We start from the raw sequence: 26,677 nt of genomic DNA on the forward strand, positions 1-26,677 counted from the left end.
ACTCAGCCATTTACATATATATACACACACGTATACATATTTACATATAATTCAATATGCGTACTTATTTTAAAATGACGTAAAGTGACCTGATTTTCATTTACATTTTAACATTTGCGTTTTAAACTAAACTAAAAAGAATTCAACATGGAAGGAAGTGAGTCACTGGAAACCTTATGTGTATCAATGCACGGTCCAATGGGAATAATATGTCGTGCGTTATAAGACGGAAATTTGAAATTTGAAATTATTCTAATGTTCTGAGTATATAAACATGTAATATGTAGGTCTACTAAATAGATATGCACCGGCTTGTTCGATAATTTGTTGTCATTTTGAAGCTGATTTCATAAAACCACTCTCATAGAAACCCTCGTCCTTATTGGCAAAATACTGAGACAGACTGAATCTATCTATTGGGAAAATAACTGATATTTTTAGAAGGCGCTGTATACATACATATGCGTTAAAATGTTTTATGTCCGCCGTCAACTTGGCACCTCAATTAAACACACCTCACACCTTTAAAATGTAATTGGGAATGATCTCCATACTTATATACGAATAATAATATGCTTAGCCTGAGTCCTAAGGCCGGTTAACACATTTTAACTAAATGCGATCACGCGCGCAAGCTGCTTACTTTGGTTTACGAATAAGCCGTGCACTTTTTCGTGCTTTCTTCGTTATTTACAAATTCCCACTTTTTAATATGTTCATTTAAAAATCTAGTTACATCGTTACTCCTGTCACACTTGTCAAATTTTAGGCTTTAACCAAGTTGCAGTGATATATTAATTCGCATACTGATATAAACAGTTATGCGGAGGAATACTCCGTACAAAAAGAGTTCAGTATAAATGATTAAAATAATTTGTAAACTGACCCTGGCTCGATGGGCTGTTGTGGACCGTGCATTCCTCCGGTTTGGTGCTGACTTGTCATTTTACCATATGGCATAGCGCACAGGTCCTGTGTTGGCACCAGCCATGAGTGAGTGAAGGGTCCAGCCGCCACACCGGGCATGCTCAGAGAACCCATAGCTGACATATGATTTCCAGGATGTCCGGGCGTAGACTGCCGCTGGTAACCAGCATAATCCATTGCAACAGCCTGATAGGGCAACATGTCGAATGCTGATTAATTAATTCTTTTTATAAATGTTGCTTTGGACTGAGAATACAATAATTATTCGCTTTATAACTGCGTCAATACGACAATATATGTGATCACTATTGCTTAAGGTGAATACATATATGCACACCTCATATGTATTTAATATTATGGCACCTATATCACACTGTTAAACATGAATTTTATAATTTTACTTAATTTTTTATAAATCGTATATGTTGTGATTTTGAACACCGTTTTCTATCATATAAAGATGCGCATTAAAACACTATTGGCATGTTCTTTTATCCATGCATACTCGTTTGTGGCACATTCCAATTCATTTTATTCCAATATTAACACGAATAAACAAATTCTGTATTTTATGAACTTGGTAAATGTTACATTTAATTTTAATTAATTAATTATTTTGTATTTATTCATAATTTCACTTTCATATAAACACTCACATTAATCACTGAGTTAATCATTTTTAAAATTTCACTCAGTTATTTTAACTATAAATGAGGGAGGCGGTCTAATTTACAATGAGGAAACGTATGAAGGTTATCGGCTGGCGCTAGTGTGCCCTTCCGGTTGGCACATGCGAATTTGTGTCTGCCGAATTCGGCAAATTCGGATTAGTAATTCCAATTGAATCCTAGCGCGTGCGAGTATGGACCGTACGCGACGTGCGTTCAGATGACTTTGAGTTTTATTGTCCGCGTACCGAACGGTCCACACCAACTGCACGTTCCAATACGTTGTTGTACGTTTCGTGCGTACTTAATGGCAACACGTTGCGGTGTATGCCTTGTCTATAATTGTGATATCTCAGCCAAGTCCCGTATGCCCGAAGAGGCTGGTGCAGGGATGTTTACGTGTGAGTGCTGAACGCCGAATGGGATCTGGCTAGCAATTGTGGTCAACAATTACACGTAGTTGGCGATTACCACTATGCATGACTGGGGTTGATTATCTACTACCACCCGCCATTGTCCACCGGTCACTCCAACACTTGCACTCTATGTTGAAAAATCTGATTATGGTCACACCGTTGATACCGTTGCAAAAGAAAGTGATGTAGACTGGCGCTGGCACAGTTTAGTTAGTATGCGCGCTGGTGCAATACCGAAAACGACAAAAGGAAGTGTACGAGAATAAAACGTACGCAGTATGACTTGGCGACTATACACACAGTGCGTCCGAAGTTGGCGACGAGTACGTGCAGAATAATTCAACGATGTATTCAGGTTCAAAATAAAACCAAAAGACACGAAAATCTGGCCATGCCTATGGAGGTTAGGCAAGCTATGTAAATATATATCTATGTCTATATATACGCATTTAGGTATATACATACCATATTATATGTTGTGTGACGAAGGCATAGTGGCTTAGAGAGCGCGCAGTTTGGAGCAAAGAGAGGAACGGTAGACAGAGCGTAGCATTGTGGGGGATGAAATAGAGGATTTTGTCCGCTTATCTCGAATGGGATGAGTTAATACTATCATATATGTATATATAAGAACATGCGTGCGTTATATCAGTTATATTTATTTGCAATATTACACGATAAATAATTGGAACCGTCTTAATTTATCAAAAGTTTTGATGTCTCAAATATATTTACGTATATATGAAGACATTCTCTTGTTGAATGTGACATTTACCTCAACTCTTGTTGGGTTCTTTTATCACCGTTGGTATATTTCAATGTCCTATCCTTTCAATTACTCCTAATTGTAAGATTTCGTGAAAAAGAGAAGGAAGTTTCAACGGATGTAGAGTTTTGCAGCGAAATGTACGAAAGCTTTTGCGTAAACGCGGATTGAATTGATGAACATGTGAATCGCTTCCTATCACATTGTATTGAACTACGTGCATACGTACAAATGCGTATATACATATATAACATACAATGTATGTACATATGTATTTACCTACCTAAGAACCGTCTTTGTCCATTTGTATGTAACCAGTTAGGGGGAAAAGTTGTGCATATTTTCGAATCTGAATATGTGTGGGCGCTGTCGTGCACCTGACTAGCTGCTCGGTCATGTACTCGCTGTACCAGTAGCATTTTAAGCAGTTGCACGCTCTGCTCGTCATTCCTATTTGAAGAAGATGCACGTCCGTTTTTTACCCTCTCTTTTGTCTACGGCCATAACTACCACACAAGACTCTCATGTCTATATCTTCGCACACACAGTATTTGACGTTACATTACGCTGTATCTCTTTCTCTTTCTGTTACTCTTGTCGGTCATGTGCTGCATTGAGCGTAAATGGGCGGGACGTGACTGCCGTTGGTTGGATCTACATTGAGCGCATACAAAATGAGCCATACAATCAGCAGTATATACATATGAATTTACAAATGTATAACATTCAACTAAACATAAAAATTCAAATAGGAGCTGCGAGGTGAAATTACGGTTGGTTATACATAAGTATCTTATTTTGCAGAAGACGATGTACTAAAGAATTGTTGGTGTATCTTCGCTATGCCTGTAGTATATTTTATGTTTTTGTTTTTGCCTCAGTTTAGTGCTTGGCATATAAATATTGTACTTATATAAATTGTGTACGTCTTATATACTTTTCATGAAAGAAACCATTTAGTGTTGCTATCCCGCTTTGACCTCAGTTGGTACCACGCCCGAGAAACTAACAGTTTCTTTTTTGGTAGTTACGTGAGCGAAAATTTTTGTCGCTTTGTAGCAATCCTCGAGTTATATACGAATAATTCGAGGTATAATAGGCTGACACGCACGACAATTAGTCGGCTACTTTCGCATTTGGTCATGTTACTGGGTTACTTAGTATTCACACACTTCCATATATCAAAGGCTTTTTTTTCGTTTACTTCACTTATTGCTGTCTCGTTTTGTTCAGTTGCATTGCTGATATTTAGTTATTTTTACACTTTGCCTACGCACTCACCTACTAAGTTCATATTGTATTCATGCTTGTTTATATGTACACATACCCATTCATAGAAATTTATTTATTTAACTTTATATTTGTATGCAAAGAACTACATGGATTAACAGTGGAAAAAACAGTGAAGCACAGGAAAAGGCCTCAAAGGCAATTGATCGTGTAAATTATATATATCGGCAGAAAAGCGATAGTTTTTTTTTTCGAAAGGATAAATTTATTTAATATTTTGCTATTAAATTAAATTTACTTAATATTTATGCAATTAAGACCGATAGTAGATGCTTTATACATCTTTATACAATAAAAGTCACGCACCTCATTTATCACGTAAAAATATGGAAAATGTTGCAAAATGGCATTAATAGTGACTTTAGTAATTTGTTGTGCAGTATATGGCATATCCCTTAATATGCTTACAGTTAATGGTCAACATATATATGTGAACTGAAATTGTCGGGATGATTATAAAGAACGCATTCGAATAACAATAATCATAGGAATGACTGTTAAATCGCCATTAAACTGATACCACCAAACACAATTTTAAACTTATCGAGGGAAAACTGTATAAACCTATACATATGCATGTACCGATATATGTGTGTAAATGTATGCCTTTTGTTGGGTAAATAAAGTATTTACAGTCCTTTGAATATAGTACATACACACATCACGTCTGTTATATTCTCGCATACGTACAAGTATCTATATGATATTTTATGTAAGCGTATGTCTATACACATGTATGTATTACGTATACACATGACTATATATATGTGAATGTTTAAGTAAATACGGATACTATCGAAACTGTTTTAACGTTCGTATTTACTATTTTGATGGACATGTTGTGACTAAAATTTCAAATAGTATTTTGTTAACACAAACTAACACACTTACATTTGTACATGCAAACATCCATTTGCAATTTTATATCACGTACAGATATCGCTTTTCTATTAAAAGAGCACCATAATTCAATATTATTGAGAAAGTAGCCCTGACAAAGAAATAAAACTGTTTCTTGTTTCTGGATCATTTGGTCTACTTTCCGTTATGGAAGAGCTATATTTTGGATTATGACTATTTCTTAGTAAATAAGCGATTTGTATTGAATTGAATGTTGATTAATTCACAGGAAGGAATTGTCTATTTCAAGTCTAATACATATATTTTGTGAAGAGACTAATGCAAATTAATAGTAATAATTCAAAATCGAAAGCTTTGTGACATCACATTTCAAAATTTGTGATGTCCAAACGCGAAATTTATATACTTAAGTACAGTCGCCATGAAATTATGTCTCATTCAACAAATTAGTAAATTACAACATTTTAAAGATTTTGATTTAAATGCAATTTATAAAGCTACAAATGCCCCAGGAAGGAGTGCACCTCTCAGTCGCGAACTTTCTGGTGTAATATTATATTAAATCATGATGATTTTGGGTCACACCTTGATTCAAGTAATCGAACTACTGACTTATATCTAGAAAAACGAAACTTTGAAAGTGCGGTTTGGCTGACATTTGGAGCAAGTTAGTCATTGATAATTTTCCAGTCGTTGCCGAATATGTTGCACCAACTGATACTGGACTGGATATTGAACAGGCAAAATAACTCTATTTGGTATGCTAATCAAAGGGGTTAAAAAGGCGTTAAATTCGTGTGACGTATTTTATTGATGGCCCCTTAACCGATTTCAACAAAATTTTATTTCGCATTATTTCCTTAATTCCTTAATCAGAATCAGTGCGAATTTATTACATATTTAGTGATTGAGTTTAGACCGGTTGTACACTTTATAATAAGGAAATATATCAGTTTGCAATTAGTAATTCGTGTCTGAAATCCAACAGAGAAAGATTAACTATATACCAATAGAACGATGTCCTAATGAGTAATTTTATTAGGTCAGTGGTTTAGTTCTATAATCTAACTATATTTTAAAAACTTTTTTAAACTGGTATCAATTGGTCAATTTTCTGAACCAAATGTGAGATTTGTTAACTCATAGGACATCAACTCGTAAAATATAGCAGTTATATTCCAAGTACTAATTAAAGGGCAATTAAGTAAGTCTAGCAATTGAACAGAATTCTACCCAATGTTGATGAGTACAATCGATGGACTTAGATATGGGATTTTTCTGGGCAGAGGTTTATATATAATTAAAATTCATATCAAGGAGTTTTCCTGGAGATTGTTTTCAATTTGCATTGCGAACCATGAAACGGCCCATAATTACATTAAAGTGCTAATAATATAGCAACCAATTAACGAAGTAAACAAATATGTAAACTAACTATTTTTAAATATGAATAGTTTCAATTAGCGTTTTTAGGCGGTCCTCTTAGAATCCATTGTCCGTGTGAAGACTTTTTAAATATTTTTTTTTTAACTCATTTATTCATTGCATTGATATTTCTTAATGGCATACGGAAAACATTTATATTAAGTACACACATGTGTGTAACAAAATGCGTGATAGTTTAATTTCAATAGATTTATACGGAAATGTTGTAATCTCTTACAAATTTTTCTTGAAGCTTTATTTAGTCAATTACGCAACAATTACAACAGAATTGACGAAGACTTTGACAGTTTTTTGAACATCGAAGTTTTGCATTGGTTATGAAAATTATTTAAAATAAAATGGCTAAGAAATAGTAAGAATATTAAATGTCGGTATTAATCCACTGATACACCTATGTATGTTATCATCCAGTAAATTTGTATTAGTATGTATAATGTTTTGGTACTCCTGATAAACTTACAGGTTTGTGTTAGAGTGTAGAGTTTGACACTTATGAATGAATTGGTTTCAGATTTTTTGGAGAGAATAAAACAGTGATTGCGTCTAACTAGGACGAACCATTTGGAAATATATGTGTTACTCCTATTTTCAGAATATGGAACATACATTGAAAATACCTAGGTTTACATTACGAGCATATATACATATGTCCTTCGCCCTTCTCTATTCGGTGTCCCACTGTTAAATGTATGTAAGCATTTTCTAAGCGATTTCTCTTTGGCATTAATTAATGGATGTGTGTATAAATTAATGTAAAACTAAAGAATACAAAAATATACATGTACATATGAATGTGTGCAAGTCTGCCCACTTTAAATGAGCAGTCACACGATAAATCCAATTAGTCTGATATTTGTACTTTTTCTACTGTAATTCGCATTAAGTATCTAAACTAAGCTACCGATGTTCGAACAATTGTTGTTGCACACACACAGCTTCGGATATCGCCGAGGATTGGTTGTTAACATTATTGACATTGCGAAACAGAAACGATGTGCTGACAACAACGTCACAGAAAAACACGCTGTTTAAATGTCACCTAAGCCGCAAAAGATGTCAGGCAACGTCCGTCAAGATGGGCTAATAATTTTATGTTAACAAATTCAACAAGACGCTATAAAAGACGCCGAGGCAAAGAACACACAAGTACTAGGTTGCATGTATGGATGTATGTATGTATTATTAGTTAATGGTAAAATTTCATGTGTAGTAAAACACCGGGGTAGATATTTTCATCTTGAGCGAGGTGGCAATACCTACAACTACGGTACAGATTTTGAGTCGACGTTAATAACAGACGAGTGTGTCTTTAAGTTGACATTAGGAACAAATTAATTATAAATATGTTCGTATAACGTTTATCTATTTGTATTGTGTCGAACTTTTCCTATTTTATGTGTTTTTATACAACCACAGAAAATTCTTAAATTTCAGCATCCCATTGCCTTTGTCATGGTGCAATAAAGCATACCCTACCACTATGTACGACCGGAGTTTGCTAATTGTTCTGAGATACTTACTATTATTTCTTCTTCTTATATTGTAAAATTATATTTAGATACAATCATTTTTAGAAGTGTGAAATATTCATGTTTATATTGTAAAACTTATGTGTGTCTCTTTATTACCTTGCATTTACCGAAGATTGGGCGGCTCCAATTTCTTCCATCGATTTTCTGCAAAAGAGTATATAATTAATCTGCAAATGCATTTTTCGTACAATATTGATTTGTCTATATATCAATGTAGTAGTTGGAGGCTGAGCAGGTAATATCAAAATAATGGGTGTTTTTTTCGAGGTATAGAACTTTAAGTTGGCATTACTCTTCAAGATGGGTACTGATTTAACAGCTGTCAAGTGATTTATTCTCAGTTTGGTTTGGCAATTCATCATGAATAGACTCACGCCCATTGTATAAGCCTACAAGTAGCCAAAGAATCAGCTGTTTTCCTATCTGTGTGAAACAGCCGTGATCACCTGATCGAATATGCCTTTTTTTGACACAGAGTTTTAAATAAAAGGTTGTAGTGTAACAATTTGCACTTAAAATGGAAATATCTGGAAAACTATACGTTTCCGGCGCCAATAGTTATATATATTCGTGACCTGGAGAATCTCCTCTATCCAACCATACCCCTCTTAACCCTGAAATCGTGGGGTGCTAAACTAAAGTTTTCCCATTGCTATTCCTCACCACCTCTGAGGTTGCAATATAGGCGCGTTACATACCTTTTTTGGGTGTTTCTTTCCCCAGGACTAAACCGGTAAACTAAGAATTTAAATATTCAACAGACAAAGAATTTTCACTCACAAAAACATAAACATGTAAGTTAAAAAAGATAAAATTGGAAACATTTAATAATATTTCAATACAATAAATAATAATTTAAATAATACTATGTAAATTTAATCTTTAGGAATTAAAACAACCGAAAAATATTTGAATATGGAATAAAAACATTCTTAAAGTTATTAATTTTAAAACATAACACGGCAACACACTAGAGCAGATTTCTGTCATTTGACCGTTTTAGTAGTAGAATATTGGTTGGCAACCCGTACAAAGTGTGCTTTTAGTAGCAGAATATTGGTTGGCAACCCGTACCAAGTGTGATTTTAGTAGTAGAATTTTCGAGGCAACCCGTACCAAGTGGGATATTTTTGCGTGTGTATTAGTGAAAATCTTAGGATTGGCTACTTGTAGATTTATACAATGCTCACGCCTGAACAACGCTTGCTAATAGTGCAATTTTATTTCGAAAATAATGGTTCTGTGCGGAATACGTATCGCGCCCTACGTTCATTTTATCGTCGAAAATTTTTTTTAGCGATGAAGCGCACTTTTGGTTGAATGGCTCCGTCAAGAACCAAAACTGCCGCATTTGGAGTTAAGCTAATCCTCAAGTGTATGTCAAAACACCGTTACATCCAGAAAAACTAACTGTTTGGTGCGCTTTATGGGCTGGTGGAATCATTGGTCCGTACTTCTTCAAAAACGATGATGGCCAGAACGTTACAGTCAATGGTGATCGGTATAGAACCATGATTACTAACTTTTCCATTCCTGAATTAAACAAACATAATGTCCAGGAGCTGTGGTTCTAACAAGACGGCGCAACATGTCACACAGCTCGTGCCACAATCGATTTATTGAAAGATACGTTTGGTGACCGCCTAATTTCACGTTTTGGACCTGTGAATTGGCCTCCAAGATCTTGTGATTGAACAACGCTAGACTACTTTCTGTGGGGTTATGTAAAGTCAGTGGTTTATGCGCATAAGCCACAAACGCTTAACCATTTGGAAGACAACATTCGCCGTGTTATTGCCGATATACGGCCACAAATGTTGGAAAAAGTCATTGAAAATTGGACGTCCAGATTGGACTACATCCGAGCCAGCCGTGGCGGTCATATGCCAGATATCATATTTAAAATGTAATGCCACAAGATTATCTTTCGGATAAATAAAATTCATGTCAATCGAATAATCCATCGTTGTTTTATTGCCATTTAAAGTTCTATACCTCTAAAAAAACACCCTTTATAAATAAATGCTTACCTATCACCCCAGCAAAGAGCATCATCGCGATATCTGAAAAAAAAACAGTTTGTTATTTATTATTCTAATCGTCTGAGATATTGAGGATTTATCAATTTAATGATTGGATATAATAAGATATGTCCAAGACATTGGAGACGTTTTAGTTATCTGAGATTTCAAGAGGAATTTCGGATCATGACTGAAAGAGAATCAGTACTTGTTTACCAAGAATGCACAGAGTTTCTAAAACAAACATGCGAATAACCAGCAACAGACGAAACAAAAACGCGTCTCTTAATATCATAGCTCACATTAGCAGAGTAATCCTGGTTCTGGAGGTTAAGACTATTAAATATGGATACTGATAGGATACATAGTTGTAACGAACTAACACTCATTTTTCATTTACACATAGTTAAATAAGAAGTAAATAAAACTCTATCGGAAGTGATAACAATCTATACTCTACAGTAATGCTTTGTCAATTCCAAATGTTCATAAAAATATCATGATTCCTGGAGCAAGAATACATACAAGTAGAAAAATGCCGATAAAACGGAATTTAGGAATCTGCGAAATATTTGAATCAGCTTTTCTAGAAGCTGTTTGCTCGCCCTTTGATTGTTTTTCTCAATGAAAAAGTCCTCAAAATAATCTAAACATTTTGTGAGGGTTACTCAAATGTGCATTGTAAGCACGATCATACTCGTACAACCATGCAAATGCATTTAGTAATTAAACACACTTTTTCATTGGTCAACTCATCTCCACAAGCTGTTTTAGCTCTCTTGTTACTTGATCGTTTGTATCTTTATGTGAGCCATCAGCAAGTGTCTAAACATCACTCTCGCCCAGTTAAGGATGCATTGTTTGCCGCCATTTCCCCGTTGTTTCTTTTGTTTAAGCAATTTTTATTGGAACTGCTAATACCAGCAATCTATGACTGACTTCGGTTGAGAATTTTTCACTCTTTATCTGGCATTTGTTCCCTTGTTTGCAACACATTGTCTGTGATTCAACGTCGTTTACGCGATTGCGCTGGACACGTGCTTTCGCAGGAATTCGAAGATGTTTTTCTTCCACCCCTGCAGGTAAAACCACGCAATGTATTGAACGTAAAGTTTCTTGTGATTCTCTTTTACTTACTGTTTAATATTTTAATAATTTATTTTAAAAATACCAATTTACCGTTAGGTGTGTTCGAAAAGGAAAACTATTTGAATTGCGCAACGTTTGTTTTTTCAAATACTCGTATTCACTAGTGAAATGCCTGCGAATTTAGAGGAGCTCACTAGTTCATTTCATTCCAACAGGGATGTTTATGAACCTGTGAGCACGTAAATCTATATAAATAAATATGTATTTGTGTTCACATATTATCAAAGCGACGCTTGGCCGGCTGCTAATTTGTTTCATCATGGTTTAGTAATTATTATGTTAAACTAAGTACCCATTTTAGGGCTTCAGCTGTGGCGATAATTACAATCGACACGACAAGCGTGACAATCTTTGCATTCGAATTTAGGCGATGAGATCGTTGTCGGGCAAAGAGGGAGCTATTTTGAAATGTCGTCAGTCAAGTGCCTTGGGACATCTATTTCCATTGCTGCTACGAGAAAGGGAAAATTGCAGTAGTTTTTTTTTTATTGAGGATGCCATATTGGCAGAAGTCAAATACCTAATTATGCACATATCCAATAAATAAAGGTTTATCGCTTAATGATCGTTAGGTTCACGCTGACGATACAAAAGTACACACATTGCTGTACTTTTTGTATAAATATGTTACACAAGCACTACATATAAAGACAAAGTGTTTCTGATAATTTTTGTTGGCCTTTGTTTAACACGCCTTTTTACTAATGTTAAATAGCAGTGTTAAAACTAATACCTCACAAGTATGATATGATTGTTTGATGCTGCCACCCCACAATATTATTTTTTTTTATTTCATTACAAATTCGTTAATAAGCGAAATTGGGAAAATAATGTCTTAATTTATTATGGGAACAAATTAGCTGACCTTATTTTTTCCTACATCATTCATCGTATAAACGTTTGGGAGCGATTGAACCGTTATTACTAATTTTTTGCCTAAACTATATTATCACAAAGAAAACATGCCATAAGGGCTCGTACTCGCTGTACGAACTGATTTTGGTTGTTCGGAGTATCGGAGTTGGCACATGTCATAATGATAATATTGTAATTAGTGCAAAGTTTAATGTCAAGTGTAATAATCAAGTTGGGTCGATTTTTGTAGTTAAAATGTTGAGGCTTCAAAAGCAGAGTTGTACGAATATGTTAAGCATCATAATATCATTTTGTGGGTGTGGCAATGATCCATTTTAATGGGCGATATAAACCTTCGCAGAGTAGAAAAACTTTTACATTTAGTGCTACAGTCATAAGCAACTTCGTATCAACTTCTCGTAGATGTTGAATATCCGTAACATAGTTGACTGCTCATTACATACTCTGTTGAGATCAAAAGTAATATAACTATAACATGATGTAACCATTTGCACAAATGTTAATCAATGTAATACAATATATGTCGTCACTTGTAGAGATCAAATCCCGTTCTGTTTTATGATTTTTGAAGTCAAAAATGCAGATTGTGCCAACAGTCAATCGGCAAGGTCTAACGAAAAGCTTTCTATATTCTATTTCTATATCGACCTGACATATTTCGTTCAAAATAATTCAAAACGTAATTTTAGATTTTATAAAGTTCGATAGTAAATTTTTTGGATACCCAAAAATTAAGAAATTTTAAGGACACAATAGAAATTTTTCCATTTAGCAACTCATAGCATTATTTGATGTACTTGTAATTAGAATTTAAAGTTCTCGAGTGTGGATGGTTGTCTAAATGTCGGGAATATATTGCTGCGTTTGCCGAGAATTCCAATACCAAGCTATGCGAACTTGAAGCAACATGAACATGTAATAATAATAATAAACCCAACGATTACCCTCCTCCCGCCCAACCGACGCGAGGGGCGCAATCCGCATACGTGCGGAATTAGCCGAGTCAGAAAAGGCAAGAGAGTTTTTTAAGTGTTGAGATCTAAAACTGCTCAGTTACAGAAACAAAAATTTCAACAGCCAAGATCTAAAGTTACAATATAATAAATAAGCATCCCATCGGAAATGCGCTAAGGCGAAAAGTAAAAATTGTTTTTGAACCGACTCTAACTTGTCAGAATGGATTTGGTAGCTAGGGTTCCATACCACAGAGCCATATTCCAATATAGGTCTAACCAAAGTTGTATAAAGTGTTTTAGTAATATACGGATCTCTAAATTCTTTAGACCAACGTTTAACAAAACTGAGGACAGCTTTTGCTTTCAAGACCATGGTATCAATATGAAGACTGAAATTAAGCTTAGGGTCCATATTAACTCCCAAATCAACATAGTTTAAAACTTGCTCTAGAATATGGTGTTTTATTACATAAGAAGAGGGGTGCACAGATCTACGGGAAAAGCACATCGTCTTACATTTATTGAGATTCAATGGCAAATCATTTCTATCACACCATGCAACCAAATTGTTTAAGTCTGTTTGCAACAGACACCTTTCCTCAGTTGAAGTGTATGATTTAAAAAGCTTTACGTCGTCAGCGTATAATAAAATTTTTGAGAATTCTATTACTAAAGAGATATCGTTAATAAACAACAAGAACAGAATCGGGCCAAGATGACTACCTTGCGGAACACCTGAAGAAACATTAATTGTATCTGAAGGTGTATCCTCAAATATCAATCCTTGTGTTCTATTATAAAGATAGGAAGATACCCATTGAAGGAATCTTGGCTGAAAGCCCAGCAGATCAAGTTTATGTATGAGAATCGAGATATTTACTTTATCGAAAGCTTTGCTGAAGTCTGTGTATATAACATCCGTATGCTTATGTTCCCTAAAACCCAATGATACATGGTTTACAAATTCAAGTAAGTTTGTTATAGTCGAATTCCCTTTACGAAATCCATGCTGAGATGAGGAAATTAACGGAGAAATCGAAAAGGTTATATGGTCAGTGATGATAGCTTCAAAAAGTTTAGGTATAACTGATAGTTTTGCGATACCTCTATAGTTTTCAATGTTGGATCTAAATCCACTTTTATGCAAAGGGATTATAAATGACTGTTTCCATATTGCAGGAAATATACCGTGTTTAAGAGAGGAATTAAATATCCTTGTCAAAGGCAGGTAAATATATTTGGCACTATTTTTTAGGAAGCATGAGGGTATCATGTCTGGGCCATAACTAAAAGATGGTTTTAACTTATTTAAATTAAATAGGACGTCTTCTTCAGAAATAATTGGAGCGTTAATTAAAGTATTCGAACACAGCACTTGCTGATAAGAAAAAGTTTTGGAAGAATTATTACAGTAGTTTGACTTGAAAAATTCTGCAAACATATTGGATATAATATCATTGTCACTTGAAATGATAGATTTGTATTTCATTGCGGACGGAAATTTGGAAATCCTGCGTTTGGAGTTGACGAAATCATAAAACGATTTTAGATTACTTACAATATTTTTTTTTACTTTATTTAAGTAATTATTATAACATTTTTTGTTTAGGTCAAAATATTGTCGACGCCATAGGGAAATTTAGAATAGTCGACAAGTGAACCGGTTTTTTTAAAATGTTTAAAGGCTCGAGTTTTTCTGTTTTTCAATTTATATAACTCTTTCGAAAGCCACGGACTTATACTTTTGCTTTTATTAACAATTACTATTGGAACATACTTTTCAAATAATTTCATAATAATGTTATTAAAATGAGAGACACTCAATTCAATGTCACCATTATAATTAGGCCATGTTATTGTAGAAAGTTTTGTATTTAACTTTTTAAAATTAGCTTTTGCAAAGTTAAACCGAGTACAGAAGCACGAAGTTTGATGATTATTATCCCGTACAATGCCTGAGATTTCGACATATATTTCCAAAGCAGGATGATATGAGTCCTCTGGTAGAACAAGAGGATTACTCTGAATAACGGAACACTTTGCAGAGGTATCAACGTATACTAAATCTAAGCATTTACCAAATTTATTCGGAATCAAATTAATTTGGTTCAGACCCAACTCGGACATTTTTTCGAAAAACTCATTAAAACATGACCGATTGCAAATCGGCACGATATAGTCATCGAAAGGTTTCCACGAAGCACACGGTAAATTGAAATCACCTAATACAATTATTGAATCTGCATTATTTGCCATCGAGGTAGCACTATTTATTAAAGAAGCATGCTGCATGTATACAGATAATGAAAACACAAATACATATATAGGCGTATTATCGATGTTCATATTCCACCTGAAAGTGTGAATTTGCTCATTAAGAAGGTGTCCAACAATTTTTTGTTGTAGTTATTTTTTATTAGGTGACGCTCTCATTTGTGGTGGTTTTAATGAAGTTGCGGCATATTGTATTTCTACTCTCTATCTTCGCTTGTGATCGCTGCCCGTTTCGTGGGGTATGACGTGAGTGCTACAGGTACAAATTAATATGGAGTTCGTTCTAGAAAATCGATCAAATTGACAAGCACAACCGCGTTTACTGTCCAATGAGACGATATATACATACACGTATGCAGTGTGTACATATCTACGGTAGCGGTCCATACTACTCGTATGTATGTATGTATGTAGTTACTTAAACGCATAGTATGTTGCCAACGACGCTGTTGTTCCATCTGTGCGAGTATACTAAAAATCTCTTTAATTTTGAGTGGAGATTATTGGGGCGTTTATATTGTCCGCCAATATTATTATATCATGCTTTTTACGCGCTGCTCCGTTCCTTGGACTCAGCTGTTGTACCAGTACGTTGAACGAATGTTTTTTTTGTTTTGATTTAAGTTGAATTCCGCTGTCCACTGATTGATCTACTGCAGGCTGTGTTGTTGGTAGTGCTGTTGGTGCAGCCGTTAGTTGGTGATTGCTATGCCAGTCTGAAGTTCGATGAAAATTGTTAATATTGTCTGATGATAGTGAGTTTGGATCGATTTGTTTCGAATTGAGTTTTATTGCCACCGATGCACATTTACCCTTTGAGGTTTGCGACCTTGTTTGCCGGCATTGACTTCTACTTGTTGTAGGTATCCATTGTGTCGAGGTCTACCGAAACAACCGACAAAGAAACCCAAAATTTCACCACTCATACATATTTAGGATACTGCTTTTGTGAGTACAGTGCCGTGCGGTAAAGTACAGTCAACATTTACAATAGAGAAAGCCAAAGTATTTTTGTTTTAAAAATTATATTAATGGTGATATTGGAAATAAGGTTCTCTCTCGAGGAACTAAAATTGATGTATATTTTTTCTGAGGAAGACTCATAGAGCTTTCGCCTTGATAACGGTAAATATTATATGAAAAAAGTCTTTTGGTGCATTGATTGGGAGAAAGGGAATGAAAACAAATCATATGTATTAGGACTAAGACGGGTACTTGAGTCGCAGTTCAAAACAAGTTGTGGGTGTATTTATGTATTCGTCTCCATTTTTTCAACCAGAGTGATGGCTTAAGTCTTCACTTATGTATCATATTCATTTGTAGTTAGCAGGTAGCCTATGTACTTTGTAGAATTCACATGCATACAAACTTAATAAAGCATTTGTATTCTTATAATCGCGTCGTTGTCCAGATGGTGTATTACCACTCTCTACACATTGCCTTCGTACATATGTATGTATATAAGTATTACTGAGTCCGTAGATATGCATTATAAGCACTTGTAAATGCGCTTTATGATTTGCGCTGAATTACATATTCCAAGCAGGTATTTGTACTTTTGCACTTAACGTATGGCTGTGCAAGTGAGCCTGCGCATGCGTACTGCAACACAAACGCACACATTCTGACAAATTCACAACATATAATAGTGTGTCAAAGGGGCTGCTTACTGTAAGTGTGTGTTTGCAATTTTGTGCGGCCCTTGCTGCAATGGATTCGCTTCTATGAGCTGCCGCAGAAATTAGCCTACAGCCGGACGGTAGCACTGCAAACGCGGTGTAATCCGTCAGTGATTGTGGCGGTGAGAAATGAAACGGAGTGAAGTTACTACTGATGGCTTGATGTGGTTGTTAGACCCGTTGCCGCTTAAACTTAATCAAGATTGTGTAAATTTTAGAGTTTGACTTGTCGACACAAACTATGTTACGATGTTATTTCTCTTTGACTTCGCCGACCATGAGGATGTGTCCATCTGGGTTTGACGCAGCGCCTTGTAATGAGTTTTCGACTGCAGGCTGTGTGAACATCTTCGACATCATCAAATAATCATCAAAATTATATAGAAGAATAACCAAAACATTGAAAAGAGCAACAATTGCAACAATAACAATAATAACAACGTAACGAGAACTTCATCAGCGTTCCATCGCGGCTGGCGGCAAGGCATTGGAGTGAGGGTGCAATGTTTTGAATTTGATTGGATGCATGGTCGCTGTGCAGTGGCAGAATCTTCCAATTTGCATAACTTAATTGAATCTGCGGCAACGCCAGTTGACGAGTCCTCCCTACGCAGACACTCGAACTTTATAAAATGGCGTAACTGCGTCTGCAGGTGCGATGTGCTCTGGGCAGAGATTTGGGTGATTTAAATGCATTTGAATTCAATGAGTTTGCCTGATAAAAGTATCACAGCGATGGTGTTGCAATAATGCAAACCTGTTAATATATTTGTAGAAATTAATGGCGGCGTGTACTGCAGCCACCCTTTTTACGCGCATCCAAGTAAGGCTGCTGGTCAAGCTGGTGCACTCAATTTATGCCATAACATACCAATGTGCATATACGCGCACGAATAACCAAGCCAATGGCGGTGAATTTTATCCATTTTATTGTTCAAGTAATATGTCGGTTATAGGAGGTAAAGCGCACAATGCAGCCGTGGAACGAATTAGGAGCTATTTTACTGAACCGCTGCACTTACTCAACTGCGATAACACTAGCAGCGGCAACGGCAACGGCAACAGCAACAACTGCTAAAAAAACCAATAAGAAAGAAGAATCAGCTAAGAAGTTCGCAACCCATTTGCTACTCACATAACTGGTCAAATCGACAGTGAATGTAGATGGCTGATTGTGTGAAGTGAATCGCATTCAAGGGGTGTGCACTCAGCACTTCAAAGCCAGCGTTGACTTTTGCCTTTCGCCCGATTTGCAGCGCCTGCTCTGCAGTTTCTGCCAAGCTGCTTCGCTTTGTTTTCGAGCGCCGCAATTCTCATCACTTCCAACTCAAAGCAATTGCCTCAGCATGCCGCTATCATCATCATTATTGCGAGCATCTTCATCATAATTTCTTGCATTTTATATCACTTTTGGATGAGTTTTATTTTATTTTATTTTTTAATTTTGCTTTTCTGTCTTTTGCTTTCTGCTTATGCGATCTGCAATTTCGCCGCATTTATTTCTTTCGTTTGCATAGCCGAGAACATCGTTTTGCTGCCTTTGTTGTTGGCGTTTTATTAGTACTCGGTCACTCACCAATCACGTTCGAAAATAAATTGTGGAAATTGTGATTCGCATTTTATATGGAATGGTGTAGTAAGTAGTTTGCGTCTCACAACGCAGTACGGAGATCCTCCCATTAGGTTTATAATTTCACAATCGTTCTTAATATAGTTTGCTTGCACATACAACTGTCCATACACACTTTTGACGTTGTAATACTTGTTTGTGTGGGTGTGTACAACTACTTCACTCAAATTAGTCTTTTCATCAAAGTGCCGAAGATGGAATCGTCGCCAGTTGGCGAGATGACCAAGGCGTCTGCTTGGGCTATGTTGGAAAATCGGTGGAGTTGCATTGCAATTGCACATCACATCTATACATACAGGTGTTTGTTTCTTTTCGGATTTTAAAAAGTGATAATAACAACAACAAATAATGACAAATATTACACTATAATAAAATAGAGGTATTCGAAAGAACACCTAAATGAGGCATATCGAAATAAAAACTTAAAATACATTTTTACTGTTATTCGATTTCTGAGTTTAACCGATTGTGAAGTCCTATCAGTGTGCCGTAAGTGAAACACTCACCAAGTGGCAATAATCGACGATGAAGGATAAAGCGTGAAGGGGAGACGATATACAACTTGAAGTCGCGAATTTCCGCCGAATATGAACCATAAGACATTGGCAGCATACACATATATTTTTTTAACATATAATGCCTCTATATTTGTTTTTTGCCTTTTACACTTTTCGCTTTGAAGTGAGCACTCGTATTCTTCCTTTTCAAATGTAAAGCCACGATGTAGTGAATGGTTGGCAATGGACGGCGGACGGCGGTGGTCAGAGGGCGATAGTAAATTCGATTTGCAGCAACATTCGTCGAGGTAATAACTCAGGTGATTATAGTAATTATGCGTTCTGACGCGATGCAAGTACGGATAACGCTATTTCGATATAATTGAAAAATCCTGATAGACTTTTATTATGTACCGCCGAGTATGAATCGACGGATGGATGGATGTTGGGGATGTGTTTGGTGTTTGATGTTTGGTGCAAGTGCTGATCGTTGGATTCTCTTTCAATTGCACCGATGAGTTAAAGCTTTGTGTGCGCGGTCTAGCTGCTGACCATGTTCAAATATAATAAATTGTTGAAGTAATAACGATAAAGTGCTCACTGAGATAGATTTACAACAACGATTCAATCAACAGCTGATTCGTTTGCCTGTCCTCGTTCGGTTAATTCTCAAGCTAGATCTAACCTATTACCGTATTCGAATTCATACTAGGACTTTCCTCGTGTACCACCATATAAAGAGATGTTATGAATTTTTCCGAACATTTAAATCCCGAATTACTGTATTTTGTATTTATTATTTGTTTAATTATTCATTAGTGTTGACTTAAATATATGTCTCGATAGATTTATTATAGTTTATATGAATACTAATATTGTGACATATATAGTCAAATTGTTACATTTTTTCACACATTGCAACGTCAAACAGACATGTATGAGCGTTAACGCCAGCTTGACTAAACATATAGATATCTTGATAAAACTTGCGATACATTTTGTTAGTTGGGTCTTTGAATGAGGGCGTAAAATAGCCTAATTACGGTAATAATCGTGCACATCTTCCATTTGATGGCTTTCTTGAAAACTGCTTAAAATTCGACAAACCTCCTACCGGAAGAGCCAGACTCGTTAATTTTTTTATGATGGATATAATTGTATACAATTGGTATAGCTGACTTTATATCAAACACACTTTACTAATTTTAATACTTTACTGGTTTCAACCGAAATAATCCCATGACTATTTCATTTAGCACAGTAGCGGAAATGGTATAATAATTTAGCCCACTTCCCAAATAGGTTTTTTTTTCAAATATACTATATAAATATATGTGTATATACAAACAATACTTAGTAAATGGCAAACTTTGCTCCGCACACAACTATGCTTCAAAAAGAGTCTACATATATATGCCCACCAAGTCCCCAAGCACAGAAATGAAGATATCTGCACTTCCCGTTGACTTTATGTCAATGTCATATAGTAAATCACTTAATACATGAAGAAAGAATATTCATGAAACTATGTAACAAAATGGAATAATATCGCCCCAAAAATTCCTCTTTACACTCCAGTATATCAATAAGAATATTAATATAATTAAATGAACAATTGTTCTGACTACTTGATTTGAAGCGAAGAATGTGTGAAATCAGTCCCCAACTTCTGCCGGCCGCCATTTTTCTAGTATATATGTATTTCAATATCATTAAACAAGAATGTTGTACTTAGCATAATATGATCCTCGGAAAGAATTTGTACCAGATACGTTGTATGTTAAATCTAAATTATAAATTGCGATAGTGTATAATGTGAGATTGGAATATTTAACAAATGACTAAAAGTATTTTCTATATAAACTGGAAACAAAAAAATGTATTTCGGTTGCCTTAGTGATTGTTCTACTGAATCAAATCATCGCAAGATTGTGTCAACTCATTTTAAATTAATTATATATAAAAAATTTGATGGAATATTTCCTGTGTTGGCTAATTTTGATATTGTATTTAAACTAACGTAACACCAAATCTCTTAGATTCTCATTCATTATATTAACATACTTGTTAATATTTTAAACCTATTTGAGCAGACCTGAGTTGAGAATGATTTTAATGGATATATATGTACAATATTATTTATTGCGAATGGAGCTTAATGAGCTTGTTCTATAGCGTGTTTGAAATCATCTTAATTTTTATCACTATTCCTTTTCTAGAAACGACCGTATCCGTCAAGCTGACTTCTATGTGTCGTAACTGTTGAGCGTACACACTTTTGTTGTCAATTGCGAATGCTACGCTTTTAGCGTCCGATCTGAACTTTATTCTTGTTTCATTTCGTGAGCAAGTTTTTGTTAAACCCACTAAACGTCATTAAAGAACGTCCTACGAATCTTTTATCAACTTCTGGCTTCATAATTTTGTACCAAAAATGTGTCGTTTTTGCTTCCTCCTTTGCTTTTACCCTTGTAAATAGTGCTGTCGATTGTCCCACCATTTTTAGAAACAATAACTGTCAATTTCTCTTCTCAGATATTGTGTCTTGTTTAGTTTATTTTTGTGAGTTGAGAGCTCTGTTACAATTGAACAATATTCTGTCACTTTAATGAAAGTTTGTTCGCTCAATCCCTATGAAAAATACCCTAAAAACAGAAATAGCCAAGAATAGCGGTGTGTACCATTAAAGTAAGAACAGTTTCAATTCAGACATTTCTATATGGAGCATTGGATGCTTCGAAAACGGTAACCAAATTTTGTATTTTGTTTAATAAGATTACCTGTAATATGGAAATCCTTGTGGTACATGTAAGTCCATGGGCATGGCCGTCGGATTAAGGTGATGAGAGTGATGTGTGTGGTGAGAGTGGTGTGAGTGGCCATGATGGTGTGGGTGGTGGTGCGAGTGGTGGTGAGCAGCAGCAGCGATCTGATGATGGTGTGGGTGATGATGGTGATGTTGAGCCACTGCCGCTACATTCTGGACATGTGCCGCTGCTGCTGCCGCGAATCCCGCATCAGCACTGGCAGCCGTTGCTGCCATAGCGTGATGGCCCAAAACTGCGGCCCATGGCGATGCCACAAAACCGCTACTTGGATGATCCATTGCTCGAGAGATCGTGGTCAATTACTTATATTTTGAATTTAATTGTAAACTATGGATGAATGTGTATAGCTTAATTCATTGCACTGCTCGTTTTTCAAAATTCTTACATTCGCTACACCAACTTTAATAGTTATATAACATATATTTACTTAGGATTTTCACTTTCACTTGTGTGGCAAATATAAATTAGCACTTTAAAGACAGCACTATTATGACAACTGTTGTGCGCCCAGATGTGTTTTGGAATATCTGCACTCAAACAATGCGAATGGCCGAACCGTATTGTTTCACTTATGTATACGTGCATATGTTAGCATGTGGTATGACATATGTACACATATGTTCCCTCCGGCATTAATAATCATGCGTGCGAGAGCGTCATAGACCGCCGATTTGCCAGAGGCACACAATCAGCGAATGAAACGATTTAACGAATCCAGTTGCCGACGGAATACCCATTGCTACTAATATACTGGCGGGCAGCCGTTCTCACAATTAGAGGTTTCCCTACACTGTGCAGTGCGTTTTAATTTGAACGCCTTTTTCCGCGTTCACCTCTGCACGGCATGAAAATTGGCGATAAACTATCCGCCTCGCATCAGGAAACATGGTCGCCACTCATCTCATCAAGCGAAGCATCCAACACAGCGCAGTGATGTCTGAGGTACCGTGTGGCAGCCAGAGTTGCCTCACTGCATTCATGTTTCAGCTGCAACATCGTCGTTATTGCCAAACGTTCGTTGTTGTTGGTGTTACCAATAATGCCAGCATCATCGTCGTCATCGTCTTCAACATCGGTGGCGATGTGCATATACTAGTCGTCGCTTCGGCCGGCTCAGTAATCGGGCCAACAACAACGACGATTGTGAGGTGGCCCATTGATGGTGTTAGTGTTACTGTTGTTATTGGAGGGACATAAACCTGCCCCAACGAAACGAAAAGACCAGTTCGAGATTGCAAAGACAGCAATAACAACGATGCTGACTAGACGGGAGTAATACAGCATCTCACGCCAGAGCCCGATAGCGGCCAACCAAGCAGCAAGGCACAGCTAAAGCGAGAATAAAAAAGCTTAACATAGGAGACAAAACGACCGTAGACTTCTGCAACAATCGCGACTCTGAATTCGCTGCAACAACGAAGAAGTAACTGCTAACGGCAAGGCCAGCTACAAAGCAGTGATGTGCCAATAACTGCGCCACCAACAACACCTTTAAGAGCAGCTCTTCATGGGCTCAGGTGCGCACCTGACGCCTGGCAATGGGAAATGGTCTGACGTTTATCTTAGCTTCTTTTATCTCCATGTTACTCAAGCCGTATTCGGTCAACTTATGAAATCTGCCCAATATATGACTATATGTGCAGTTAAGTTCATCCCTCAGAAGAGTAAGGGAGGTTATACAGAATGACTACAAAATTGTCAATTGCTCAAGAAAAGCTTGAAGAAAATTTGGTGTCTTTATAGCTAGGACTAATTGTATTACTGTTTGGCATTACTCAAGTAGGCTCGATAACTTGTTTTCACGCAATTTTTTGAAGATAATTCACACACTCACCGGCATAAAGTCTGCTGGAATAGCGAAAATCATTATAATATGTACATAAAATATGGAAGTTGGGGCGATTATACACATTTTCGGCAATAAACTATCGTATATACAGGGTTATACGTTCACTTAATACTCCTAAGATATCTTACATATTGTCTGATATATACGGTATAAAGCTTACCGGAAGTTTGAAATTCTTATATTGGGTATATGGGTCTAGAAATTGTATTGACCCAATTTATTCATGAATTTTCATACTGTAATATGGGAATGTCAGGATAATGTTATACACATAATTTGGCTGAAATCGGTCAAGCCGTTCTTGAGATAAGTAGTTTCATTTAAAGGTGGGTAAGGCCACAAATATTGTCTAATATGGACACCGGCTCCTATAAAGCCTTTCCGCAACAGCCGTAGGGTAAGGTGCTTCTGACAAAATATAATCAGCGGGACGAGCTGAGTCGATTTAGCCATGTTCGCCTGTTTGTATATACGTGAACTAATCCCTCAGGTTTTGAGATATCGATCTGAAATTTTGCACACGACCTTTTCCCCCAAGAAGCTGCTTATCTGTCGAAACCACCGTTATCGGACTACTATAGCATATACCTACATAGCTGCCATATCATCTGAACGATCAAAATCAAGGGCTTGTATGGAAATAGTGCTTTTCTTATCTGTGAAGGGTATTCTAGCTTAGTTAACGTTTTTTCTTGTTTTTACCTAAGTTACAGCTTGCAAAGACGGACAGATAGAAATTTATTCGGGTTTAAACTCCTCTCATCATCCTGATAAATACATATCGGTCCATTTAAAAAAATTATAAGCTCATAGAAGTATATCACACATATGCACATATATATTTATATATATATACATATATAGTTCAGAGTCGGTTTAATCTAATGTGTGAGATACTTCTATGAGCTTATGAGTTTTTTTAATGGACCGAATTTTAAATTCTTTTCCATTAATATCGCTAAGATTATCTTTGATTCTTGTTAATATCGAAGAGGATTTTTCGTAAGGAAAATAACTGATCTTATAAGGTTACCTCTTTTGCCATTTTCACATTTGCGCTAGACTAATGATTTGACATTTATTGTGTTCATTCTAACTACGAATATAATAACAGAATTTGACTTATTCTAACAGTTAAATCCCTGAGCCTCTCGAAACTATTTATATTAAGATGAGATTTTATAAATCATATGTCTCAACTAGTCCTTGTACAAGTTAACACCACATACGCTGGAATTGACACACAAAGCTTTATTGTCAAAAACTAAAGCTTCAGGTGAGACTTGCACTGTAAGCAGTATCCCACGGGTAACTGCCAAATGACACCACACGTGCATCTGTGCAAATGCTGAGTCAACAACACCTTTGAGGACAGCAGTAATGTGACTTAGGTTTAATTTTAAGCTTAAGAAATTTTTGTAATCAGTTTAAGTTTTACCTTGATAAAATAAAGACCGCTTCGGCTAAAAAATATTTTTTTTATTTTAACGTAACGTAAAATGTAATAACTGGCGCCCAACGTGCCAATCGCGTTCGTGAATCCAAAATAAAACCCTCATAAGAGCGTAAAAGGTCCTGAAGCAGCACCACAAGGATTACGATACGGATTTGGACACCGCAACAAGAAAAGGGATAGCTTCGGTGGAAGAAGACCCGCACCCACGAAGAGTGCGTGATAAAGAACTCTAGTAGCGACCAGCAAACGGGACAATTCAATATGCGCCGTGGGATTATTACGTAAGCATAGAGTTAAGATATCATAAAAAACATATTCAGTTATACAACTAAGTGAAAGAAATAAGAAAATATCGTGAAAATAAGTTTATAGAAGTTTCTTGAAAAACAAAATAGTAATAGAGATTAAAAAGTAAAAGTGGGAAAAAAAGAAGAAGTGAAATATTCAAATTAAAATTAATAAAAACGGAAAATATCAAATTTAAAACGAAAAAAAAAAAAAAAAAAAAAAAAAAAATACAGAGAAACATTTCAAAAGAAGATATATACATAAAATAAAAATATATATTTGTAGAAAAGTAAAGTTAAATATACCAATTAATATTAACGAAAGGGAGTAATATTCAATTTGGGAAAAATTTTTTTTAAATAAATTAATCACTAAAGGCTTGTACAGCCAATAATTAAATAAAAGCAAGGCCGCGATTCACCACCTTTAAGGGGGACCCTCCGGCTTTATAACACAAAAACAACTCTGCGATTCACCTAAACGGGACCCTCCAGAGATTGATAATCAAAATTATAAAATAAAACAAAGGCTTGTACAGCCAATAAAATACTAAATCCTAAAAGTCGCGATTCACCACCTTTAAGGGGGACCCTCCGGCTTTATAATAAAGAACAACTCTGCGATTCACCTAAACGGGACCCTCCAGAGATTGCTAAAATAAACATAATAATATATATCCATTATATTCAACTTTATTTTCCATAAAATTTTTAATTTAATTCTTAATTTAATTCCTCAAAATGAGTAATCCCGAATCTATAATTAGACCGCCAGTCCTAAATACCAATATACCACCACCCTCCAATCCTCAAGTTACCCCAGAACTATCCAACATCATACGAAATATCGTAACTCAAGTTATTTTGACAGACGCCCCAGCTCTCATTGAGAATATTATTCAACCAAGAAGGGAAACGGTAACAGACCAAACAATTGACCCAAGATATGCAGGAAACCTATCAGGACTTGACAGAGTACCAGACGTTGTTAGGTGTTTAAGAGATTTTTCTGGCGATCCGAAAGAATTCGCATCTTGGAAGAAAAGTGTAGAGAGAATTTTGAGATTATACGAATCCGAAAAAGGCACACCTCGTTATTTTGGCATTTTGAATGTCATAAGAAATAAAATAACAGGGAACGCCGATGTAGCGTTAGAGTCTTATAACACTCCGCTCAATTGGGAAGCAATTTCGAAATGCCTTAATACGCATTACGCAGACCAAAGAGACATTAGTACGTTGGAGTACCAAATGTCTTCCCTTTTCCAA

The 26,677-nt window shown here is 35.9% G+C and overlaps 1 protein-coding gene and 1 long non-coding RNA gene across 4 annotated transcripts in view; one reads left to right on the forward strand and one right to left on the reverse strand.

Annotated features, from left to right (window-relative positions):
• The window catches only part of trh (PAS domain-containing protein trachealess), a 34,091-nt gene extending 11,982 nt beyond the window's left edge, over positions 1-22,109 (reverse strand). For 2 of the 3 annotated variants that reach the window (XM_070111242.1, XM_070111241.1), the window contains exons 1-3: positions 21,769-22,109; positions 9,937-9,969; positions 8,003-8,050 (exon numbers count right to left, since the gene is read on the reverse strand). In XM_070111242.1, coding sequence (XP_069967343.1) covers positions 8,003-8,050; positions 9,937-9,969; positions 21,769-22,094 — 407 coding nt within the window. In that variant the 5' untranslated portion in view covers positions 22,095-22,109. Of the gene's footprint in view, positions 1-886; positions 2,349-8,002; positions 8,051-9,936; positions 9,970-21,768 lie in introns of those variants that run through there. The other variant, XM_036363844.2, reaches the window with a different exon arrangement.
• Positions 16,848-18,923, forward strand: LOC118681095 (uncharacterized). Its single transcript, XR_004976694.2, has 2 exons — positions 16,848-18,497; positions 18,576-18,923. It is a non-coding gene; the product is annotated as an uncharacterized lncRNA (long non-coding RNA).
• Positions 22,110-26,677: the final 4,568 nt, after the last annotated feature.

The sequence above is a fragment of the Bactrocera oleae genome, chromosome 6 (assembly GCF_042242935.1).
Source record: "Bactrocera oleae isolate idBacOlea1 chromosome 6, idBacOlea1, whole genome shotgun sequence".
Lineage (NCBI taxonomy): Eukaryota > Metazoa > Arthropoda > Insecta > Diptera > Tephritidae > Bactrocera > Bactrocera oleae.